This window comes from Ruditapes philippinarum, unplaced genomic scaffold, assembly GCF_026571515.1.
Source record: "Ruditapes philippinarum isolate M1 unplaced genomic scaffold, ASM2657151v2 ctg1213_1_1_1_1, whole genome shotgun sequence".
Classification (NCBI taxonomy): domain Eukaryota; kingdom Metazoa; phylum Mollusca; class Bivalvia; order Venerida; family Veneridae; genus Ruditapes; species Ruditapes philippinarum.
In genome coordinates, this window is record NW_026865813.1 from 167,511 (window position 1) to 178,368 (window position 10,858).

Consider the following 10,858-nt stretch of genomic DNA (forward strand, 5'->3'; position numbering starts at 1 on the left):
TGATTAAGACTGTTTCGAAGCGCAGGCTGTCTCAGATTCCATGCTTTGTGTAAAAACCATTTAAAAATTGGTTTTGTTCATGAGCGGCTTCAAATTTTTGATTATTGACAGAAAACTAGTAAGTAGAAAAAAGAGAGAAAGAAAATGAACGCAATTATGGTAAAATTAACTAACAATAATTACGGTTTTATGAGCGTAGGTTCAAATAGAAACACACGCTAAGTTTAACAATCAAATCAACTTAGGAATATGTAGTGAAAAGCAATTAAAATATCCTGACTCGGATTATAAAGTCAACGATAATCTTTGAAGATTATCCGACTGTTCGTTAATCTAAGCATTCGAGGTTACTGCGCTCTTTGTCCGTCGGAAAGATAATAACATTGATTTCTATTATTTACAAATCTTTCATTATACAAATGCTTGGCTAACAATAAACAAACAAAAAACCCTCCGTTATACAATACACAACAAGAATAGAATTGTTAAACAATAGTACAGGGCATGTTGTGTACAAAGCTACCTATTAATCATATCAGTTATTGTGAACAGTCGTTCCATATTGATTCAAATTGTAAAATAACGCAAGTGTTGGTTTTATTTAATACTTAAAACGTTTTTAAACTTGTTTCATAAATGGAGTATTGAACAGGCATGATTCAAACATAATTGGTATTTCTATTGAACATTTGTTCTTTCATTATATTTCTATTACAAGATGTGTTCAAATGGTTTTCTATTTCTTACGCGGAAAATGGGCAAAAAAAGTGTATAGATAATAGCTGCAGTTTTGAATAGTGCATTATTGATGGATTCAACAAAATTTATTGTGGTAAAATTATGCGTCATTGCATGCGATGTTTTGTTAATATAATTAAAGATTTGCGACCAGAAAATTTATGAGATATAAAGAAAATGGGATGATCAGTTTAAAGAAAATGAATCAAGGATTTTATTCACAGCAAACACACATCTGTCAGTAAGTTCGGATTATTTCAAACATCTTTAATTGAATTCACATTATATCAAAATATATTAATTCTATTGATTAACATTCAGAAATAAAGGAAACGTTTTATCAAAAAACATTTTAACTTGCATTGAAAAAATCCGACTGAGGTTTTGCTACTAGTATGTCAGATTCAATCGCAATTTTTAGACCCTAAGGACTATTATCAATAATAAGCGAGGAGTTCCGATTGTATCGGATTAAAATATTTTTGAACGTGATACACGACATTACAATCTGAACGAGAATCATTGAAAATACATGTATAAACACACTGTTTTGCAAACAATTGTAAAAATAGACAGCGAACTGGAATATTTACGGAAGAGGTAAATCGTGCCTAGAATATCTACACTTGTATATTCTTTAGGTAGATTAAAACAAAAACAAAAACAAAAAAAAGAAAACAACTCAAACGTCATGGCGGACTTTGAGTCTCAGTCATGGAAAGATCGCTGTGACAGATACTTTACATCTATTTCTGATACAGGAAAAGATCGTGATCAAGAAAAAACGGCGAAAAATGACTCAGAAAATTCGCGAGAAAAACGTGCAAGTCTAGATGATTTCTTCGATGATGGAGAGAAAGGTTGGAAAGATCTTTCAGAAATAAAGAAGGCTTTCTCTGAACATTGGTTTTTACGTCATATCAGAAATGCTCTTTCAGTGCTGGATATACACGGCTCAAATATAGCCAGCAAAGCGAAAAACACCGTTGGATTTACAATTTGGGCGATTCTTACTTTAGTGTCTGTTATCACGTTTGGAATTTTATTATATTTTATGTTGCAGGAATATTTAAATAGGCCCTCTAGTTTTCGTGTTACTAGTTTATCAACTTCAGAACGAGTAGTTTCATCTGACATCTCACTGACAGTGTGTAATTTGAACGTAATTAAAAAATCTAGACTGCCTGACACAGGATTAAACGAGTTGCACAAATTCGTGTCTGGTGAAACTAAAGCTGCACCAAGAACAGAAAAAGTCACCGTCAAAGAAATGATAGAGAGTAATGAAAAACTGACTGAGTTTGTTACGGAACATAACCCTGGCAAAGTATCAGAGTTAGTTAAAAGTATTGAAAATGATGTTATTGTGCAGGAACTTATACATTCGTCGGAAGAATCGTTATTGTTCCGTCTTAGTAAATATGCAAGACCGCAGATATTAAGAGAAGTAACTCATATCACTAAGGATGATGTAGAAAGAGCTGGACACGTGACTAATGAGACATTGGTCCAATGCTGGAGAGATAACTCAGAATGTCAATTAAGGTAAGATATTTTATTACTTATTTTATTCAACATTTCAGGGAAGAAACGTTTGCTAATGTTATGAGAACTCGCGATGAGCGGCCAAGTGGTTAACCACAAACTATAGGCACGTGTAAAGAATAGTACTAAATACAAAGTACCTTGAAATAGTGGAATGGAATTACATGTACAAGTCTGGCGATCGAATTATTTTATGGAATACATGAAATAAATTTTGTTTATCACATACTCAAAATAAGAACAGTTAACAGTAAAAAAGATTTTTTTCCTTCAGTAGTTAATACTGTAACGCTACAACTAGCATGTGTTGACGCTATGTACATTACATTTGGACGACCGTGACTTTCCATTTTTTACGGAGTCGTAAAACTGCACGGGCATATCTTCAATATTATAGACCATGTAATGATAATTAGAAAAGCTTAAAGCGAAGCATTTTTTCTGTAGCAGGGACATTCATACGGACAGTGATTCTGAAGAAGGCAATTGTGTTGTTGTTGGTGGTCTTAGAAATTCTACACAAGGTAAGACTCTTAGACCATTATAGAGAAAACTTTATTCATTTTGATAACGACTCATGAACCAACTTTTTCAGACCCGCCACTAACCCCCTCCCGGCAAACACTTCATATAGGTCCGATGTCATCAGTATCGGACTGATATCGTCATCTGATGTCAGTATGTCTATTTTGGATAGATATCGGTCCGATATCGGAAGACCGACTGCAATATTCCGACTTATAGCCGATATAGGTCCGATAGGTATGATTGCTAGGCTGCCACCCCATCCACTCTACCTACAATTAAAAAGAGTTTAACTAAGAACTAATTACCTTTTCCTTTGATATATTGTTACATCCGTCTTAATGCACGTTCCGCTTCTTTACAGCTAGAAACTATCCGAAATATCCATATATTTGAACGACAAAATTTGTCCTTACGTTCGCATACAAATACAAATGTAGCAATAGGATATAAATTTATAGTATAACACGTACAATAAAGTAACTGAAGTACAAAGAATTTGTATAATCCACATGTAATCCGCACCATCTGTCTACAGAAACTGTACACATCTCAAATATCAGTTAGATATTTATGATGAGCAAGTATTTGCATAAATAAACCAGCTATAAATGATTTGTGTATCAGTTCAAATACACGAATAGCAAAAAAGAATATCAAAAGCAGTGACATTTGGTGGGTGCAGAACGATAAAAAATATGCTGTTTTTCTTTTCATTTTATCATTATCCAACCAGTCAAGTCTTTTTCTTACCTTCTATAAAAGCAATCAGACGGATCATAATGATTCAAATTGAATATAAGTATTAACTTGCAATTCCTATGTACTTATTTGAAAAATACTGATCTCCCTTTTGGATTTTTTTTCTTGTTTTCAGTAGACATTGTCTTGAATGCCCAGACAGACGAGTACATACACCAAATAACTCCTTCAGTTGGATTTAAGGTGTATCTAAGTGACAGTGATGGCACACACTTGTTTTCAAGTTCAGTGATAGAGATATCACCGGGATTTCGTTCAACAATATCCCTGAATAAGGTACGTTGTCACTTCCAGCATGCTTAGATAGCTAGACTTCTTTTACTTTGTACATGTGTTAAACAAATAATCAGTTTTTTTTTATTTTGCTCACTAAGAACTAGTTCTTGAGAATGGTTTTCGCTCGTGGGCCACAAATGGCGACTCAGATTAAATGTAAATTTCATTAAAAAGATACATACAGTCCAAGAATGATACCCATTTGGTCCAAGTAAAACGGCAACTAAAAGTATGTTTCGGCAGAGTGCCATAATTATATTGATCACACTGTCCGTTCGTAACATACATGTTACATTTACAACTATGACAATAGGAAAAAAACTGTCGCTGAGTGAACGTTTTGTTGTTTCCAGGTGACAACAGTTACGCGTTTGGAGAGGTCTTGTAGCTCGTCCAGTGGTAGCAAAGCGGTAAGTACGTATTACTAATCTAACTTGTTATATATTTATGATATTACAATGCATATAAATATTTTAGTGGAATATGAAAAGCCTGATAAAAAAGTACTCTGCAACTTAAGAAAATTACGAACATACTCAATGCCAGTTATTGGATATACATTTCCTAAACAAGTTCTTTTTTAATACAAATGAAAAAATTGTGAAATATTTTATTTACCATCTATTTCAGGAATGTGAATTGAACTGTTTGGAGAGTCATGTTGTTAACATATGTGAATGTAGCACAAATAGACAAACAAGCAATACGAAGCTGTGTATGATGAACTTTGTGTCCGACTGTACGTACGTTTACAACATGTATATTAATCTTGCTCATATAACAAATTCTCTGCATGATTGTATTTGATGAAAGTTTATGAAATCTTGCACTAAGATAAATTTACCATTTTCTCTTGCCAATAAAATAAAAATAGTTTTTCTTGTTTCAGATTTTAAAGATTTATAGGGTGTTTTTTTCTATTATTTTTATTATTTCCGACTTGAAATTGAATTTATTATCAAACATGTTTTCAGATATATGCGTACAGTCTATCAAACAATTGCAAACACAAGGACACTTGCCGTGCCAGTGTAGAGAACAATGCAGGTAACACATGATTAAATATAATTATAACATTTAATTCTTAAATACATGTATACATGATATTTTAGTCATGTACTTGTCTGCCATAGTAAAGGAAAGTAAATATCACATGATAGCTATATATTATTCACATTATTCTATTTAACTGAAATGTTTTTTCTATCCACCATTAAAGATCTTGCCAAAAATCAAGGATGCTTTAGGAAGAATAACAATTATAGCTCTTTAAAATATTGCACTTTAACATGAAAACGTGATAATATTCGCAGCGTGGGATAAAAGAAGGGAAAAAGTGTGTCAATACTCTTGTATGAAACATGTTCGCTTTGAATTTTCAGAGAAAAGAAATTTGACTTGAAAATGTCTACAGTTGGATGGCCACATAAACAATATATGGTAACTATGAAAACCTACTGTTATAGCATTACGGTATATATATGCGTCTTACAATATCGACCATGCCATGGAAAAAATCTGAGACAGTTGTTTTAAACTGAATTCAATCATAACCTTCTATAACACATTTTGAAACATATAAGAATCAAACACAAAACATTAATTTCCATTAGGGAGTCCTTTGCTAAATTGGTCTTCAAATCATATTTAATGTTTTATAATTATTATGCCAAGCCTTTTTAATGTTACTCTGGTTGCCCCTCTTTACACAAATTGATTTCCAATGGGAAGATTTATTGCAATTTTGATATACATTGTATACCATATAAGTAAAAGTTTTTGGTAAGTTCATAAATGATAAGATTAGTTAATAATTTATACAAATATAATCCAAACATGAACTCATTTTACTTCTATTGTTATTTAAATGATAATCATAAGCAAATGATTTACAGGAATTATTTGGAAGTCGATTGTTACCTGGTCACCAAAATCTTAACGAGAGCTATCTAAGGTAATTTCTATCCTTCAAGTTAAATGAGCCGCGTCACGACAAAACCAACGTAATGCGTTTGCGACCAGCATGGATCCAGACCATCATGCGCATCCGCGCAGTCTGATCAGGATCCATGCTGTTCGCTTATTTACCCTATTGCAAGTAGAGAAACTGATAGCGAACAGCATGGATCCTTATCAGACTGCGCGGATGCGCAGGCAGGTCTGGATCCTTGCTGGTCGCAAACCCATTATGTTGGTTATGTCGTGACGCGGCTGAAATTAAGAATTCACGTCTGCATACGGAATTAACTTTTCGTTTATTTTATCAAGGAAAAACCCTGGCTTTGTGATGAACTATAAATTAAGTTACATGTCGGGCCTCGACACTAACTTTTTTAGCAGGTGGTACGCCGGACCACTAGATTTGAAAGTTAGGTGGTCCTTCCAGAAGTCAGGTGGTCAGTTATCATTATTATATCATTTTATTGCAAATGTAGAAAAAATGTTTAAACTTTATGACAAAGATGTATTATTAACCTTTAAAGAAAACAGATATTTTTAGATATATATTTTTCATCTAATCAGAAAAGGGAGAGCAAGTCAGTAGGTATTTTATCGTAGAGTTATTTGTTTATTTGTTTTTATCTCAGTCAAAAATACACAACAGAGATCTTATTTATGTTAACTTATATATTAAAGTGATTTCTCCCTCAACTCAAGTTACAAAGTTAGGGAATAGTGAAGCCATTTGTGTCTGTGAAGTGTTATTTTCTTACTGTTATTCAAATATTCATTGCTGATACGTGGTACATCTTATAATCATGATAATAACATAGCATTTTTTAAAGATTAACATTTTTAATGGAACTAATAAATTATCTTATTCTTGTCTTTGAAAACAAGGAAATATCTAAATTATTAAAATAATGACAACATTATTATTTACTATAACTTATCTTATTTTTCTCACAGATTTATAATACAGAATTTTACCTCCCTGTTGCTTGTTGGTTGATATTCATTTTTGACATTGGGTATTTTTAACCTTTTAAAATAATTTTAACTCTAGAAGAAACAGATCTCTTATCGTTAAACAGTTAAAATAAAGATAAATAGCATAGAATTACTAGATGTATTTTTCCAGTTCCTTTCGTTTGCTGCCATTATTCAAGTATCTGAAATTTAAGTTTATTCAATATCATATAATTACCATCATCGGATACTCACGGTTGATTAACATGTAACATAACATAAATGTTAATGGTTCCGCTGTGGGTATCAGACGACGCATAATTACTAGCACCATTTGAATGAAATTTGTACCTAAATTAATATCACAAATTCTTAACTCTTTTAACTTGCATAAACAAAATTTTAGCGACTTAAAATGACAGTTATTGATGACTTAAGAACTTCTTTAATTAATCAGAGATTAATGAACCATATACATGTACATCGGACATAGATTAATGATTTTAAACAAAATCTTATAACATGTTTTTGACCAAATCGCCATTCTCCCAAATGAGCCTTGCATCAACCAGAAAATTCAAGTGGTCCCACGGACCAGTGGGTTTTAAAATTAGGTGGTCCTTGCCAAAATCAAGTGGTCTCGGACCAACGGACCACCGCTAATGTCGAGGCCTGATCATGTATAATACTTCAATTCTTTTATTAAATTATCGCAGCATATTTTGACTTATAAATCCATCATTTTACACTTGTAATAAATAACTTAATGGGTAAAACTTAAAAAAAGTTAAAACATCATAACATAGCATCTGAGATCTACATGAGTTCAAGTTGTTTCTCTCCATGCAGCATAATTTGCATGAAATCATTTTTTGAAATAACTTAGAATGCTTTATTGCAGACTGAAGCCAAATTAACGTAACTTTATAATTTTCAGTTCTAAAACGTGTTTTGTTTTGTTTTTTCAGAGAAAATATCGCTTTCCTGACAATCAACCTTCAACCAGCGTTAACTGAAGATATTGAGGAAATCGAGCCGTTTGAGGTAAATGAATATTCAATGAATTTTAAATATATATATGTAATAAATAAATTTCGAGAGAGAAATCTCACTTTTTCAAGTACACGTCAGAATGGTTATGTTTCAGAAAAGAATGCACATGTTCCTTAATTAAACGCTTTGAATTTACTAAAAATACTAGAAATAATGATAATTGAAATGTAATTAATGATACAGATAGTATTTAAAGTTAATTTACTACCGAAAAACGATTTTGTCCCAAAAATAAAATTTGTAATAATAACAATAATAATACTAATAGTTTATTTGTTTATAGATAATGGACATGCTAGCAAGAATAGGGGGCCTCTCGGCAATTATTGCTGGGATTTCTGTTATCACGGTTATAGAGATATTATATATAGCGCTGCAAAGTCTGATCCGATTTATGCGGTATATCCGAAAAAGGTAAAACATCAAGCGTTTTTCTTTGAGTTTTAAATAAAAGTATCAGTTTTGCAAGGTTTAGAAAGACCAAACACGAGTTTTATAACTTTCAGGCATGTTAATTAGATGCCGTACCTTTTACCTGAAGTAAGATGTGCTGAATGCAATAAAAGTAGCAAAATGAAAATAAAGTTTTACGACTTCCATACAAAATTCTAAATCACTATAACAGTACTAACTGCCAGAAGCAGCAGGTGCAAAGGTTGGTTCTGGCAATTGATCGGTGGTTAACTATTTGGAAACTAGTAAGACAACAAAACAAGAAAGCTATAAAAGCAGTTCCAGGGTATACTGGGCCTTTAATATTCGAGACATTTACACACTTTATAACAATACCTTAATGTGCACGTCTGAATTAAAGTGGTGTTTCAATTCATTGTTTAAATATACTTTGTAAAATTTGAGTGCAACACCTTATCCGATAAATTCAAAAGCATAATGTTATTCAAAAATATTGTAAATGCATATTTGTTTTACTTTGCGTAGGTCAGGAAGCGTTGCGTCTCAAAAAAGGTTAAGTGACTCAGAAATAACGTCAATCACTTGGGCAGTGTACCGTCAACGACGTCGATTTGAAGAAGTCAACAAAATGAAAGCTGATAATCTCGCAAACAATGTTGGCGTGAACGCTATTGGAGGCAACGTACACGCCCGCATATCAAAGAGAAGTAGCTACGACAGAGAGCCAAATAACGAGCATGTGGTCACTAACAATCATAAACAATATCGACCAAATGAATATTCTAGAAGATATGATGGGAAGAACCCTTTTTATCAGCCGAGGACACGCGATAGTTTAGTGAAAGACCCTGATTTCCCTAAAGAAAACAATGGTGAAAGTTACGCAGTTAATGTAATTCGTCCTCATCGTCCAACTGATTACATTTATGACAGTCGCCCCGATCCCGTTCATACTGGACATGCTTTATACAAAAATGGAACTAAATATAAGGAAACCAATGCTGGCGACAGACATCAACCACAGAATGTCTTCCTTTACGATGGTGCCGTGGCTTATTTCAATCCTGCCAATGTTTCTGAACCAGTCTATTTATAGATTTATTTTATTTTCTTTAGAATACAATGCAATAACATGAGTAACTATAGTTGTATATTTTAAAGTTTTGATCTTTGTAAAACTTTTATCCAACTTTTTGAATCATGGTAAGCGAAAGTGCATAGAACTTCAAACATTATAATAAAACTGGTTCCCTCATATAAGTGCATTGCTTATCCCACATTGAACCAGGGTCTTTCAAATGTTCTGGTGTGCTGAACATTGTCTCAATTACAGACAGAAAGACCAACCTTCCTGAAAAGATTACATCCTCTACTGTACTGTATTATAGACCTTCCATTATAGACAAATTCACTTTAATCTACAGAACACTCTCACCCGAGATATAGTTTATTTACTAAATCAATCTCTAAACCTCAACATACACAACAATAATAATTTTCCACACTCATAATGATCAATCAATAAGTTATATCTATTTACTATTATACTTTACTCATTCTATACTCTACTTACGCAAGTTCTTAAAAGAGTTCCATGCAAAGATGATATAATCTGAATTTAATTGGAAAAAGTATTTTTAAGTGCAATTCTAAGCCAGCTTGATTCTTAGCCTGCTCGGAGTTCATAGAACTTAAATGCTTTTCATTCTTTGGTCATTCTGCACAAAAAATGAATATTCTTGAAAAACAGAATGAGCAAATGATTTGATATTTTGTACAAAAGTAATTTGTCCAGACATTAATAAATGTTGAATAATTCTTAAAAAACTAGAAATGTGTCATCATGCCACGGATGCCCCCGCATGCAGCCAAAATTTCAAATGTTATTATATTTAGTTCCAAATTTGTTTGCACAAATTATTTTTTTCATTCTAAGTTCAAAGCCCTTAAATCTTTTCAATGTTAACACAAACCATTTTTATACAATGTTCAAGGCACTGAAATTATTCAGTCTTAACCTTTTGAATATAGCATATTGCATACTTGTAGCCAAAATAATGGCTATATACATTTCCACAAAAGTATGGTGCTAAAACTGTAAGTTCAAAATTTCAAAGATAAGTTTGTCCAAAATCATTGAACAACGACCAAATTCAAACTTAAACTGCTTATCCCTAAGATGTATCTATATTATTTTCAAAGTGAAAGGGACATAACTCTGCCAAAAAATCATCGAACCATGACCAAATTCCAACTTGACCTGCGCATTCCTTTGACATATCCATATGTCAATTTTGAGTTGAATATGTAACACTGTTGGCTTGATAATGAACAGAAACTGTAAATTTCATATCATTTTCAAAGTGAAAGGGGCATTACTCTGCCAAAAATCATTGAACCATGACCAAATTCGAACTTGGCCTGCGCATTCCAAAAACATATGCATATGTCAAATTTGAGGTGAATGTTTAATACTGTTGGGGAGATAATAAACGGAAACTGAAAATTTCATATTATTTTCAAAGTAAAAGGGGCATAACTCTGCCAAAAATCATTGAACCATGACCAAATTCAAACTTGACCTGTATTTTCTCATGACATATCCATATGTCAAGTTTGAGTGGAATTTGTTGTA

At 32.5% G+C, this 10,858-nt stretch overlaps 1 protein-coding gene across 2 annotated transcripts; it reads left to right on the plus strand.

The window, feature by feature from the left end:
- Positions 1 to 1,409: 1,409 nt before the first annotated feature.
- LOC132730406 (acid-sensing ion channel 5-like) lies at positions 1,410 to 9,698 on the plus strand. Of its 2 annotated transcripts, none has more exons than XM_060716326.1 (11): positions 1,410 to 2,283; positions 2,734 to 2,807; positions 3,686 to 3,846; positions 4,200 to 4,256; positions 4,477 to 4,585; positions 4,821 to 4,893; positions 5,229 to 5,286; positions 5,742 to 5,800; positions 7,725 to 7,800; positions 8,093 to 8,223; positions 8,749 to 9,698. In XM_060716326.1, the coding sequence occupies exons 1-11, from the start codon at positions 1,430 to 1,432 to the stop codon at positions 9,317 to 9,319; spliced, it is 2,223 nt and encodes a 740-aa protein (XP_060572309.1). In that variant the 5' UTR covers positions 1,410 to 1,429; the 3' UTR covers positions 9,320 to 9,698. The 2 variants fall into 2 exon arrangements, with proteins under 2 accessions (XP_060572309.1, XP_060572308.1); XM_060716325.1 differs by having other exon boundaries at positions 2,731 to 2,807; positions 8,749 to 9,697.
- Positions 9,699 to 10,858: the final 1,160 nt, after the last annotated feature.

What these genes read in the sequence shown, in the direction of transcription:
- LOC132730406 (XM_060716325.1), top strand. Translation starts at nt 1,430, where the DNA reads ATGGCGGACTTTGAGTCTCAGTCATGGAAAGATCGCTGTGACAGATAC. An exon ending in CAACAATATCCCTGAATAAG is followed by an intron (nt 3,847 to 4,199) that starts GTACGTTGTCAC and finishes TGTTGTTTCCAG; the next exon opens with GTGACAACAGTTACGCGTTT. An exon ending in CAGTGTAGAGAACAATGCAG is followed by an intron (nt 4,894 to 5,228) that starts GTAACACATGAT and finishes TTGAATTTTCAG; the next exon opens with AGAAAAGAAATTTGACTTGA.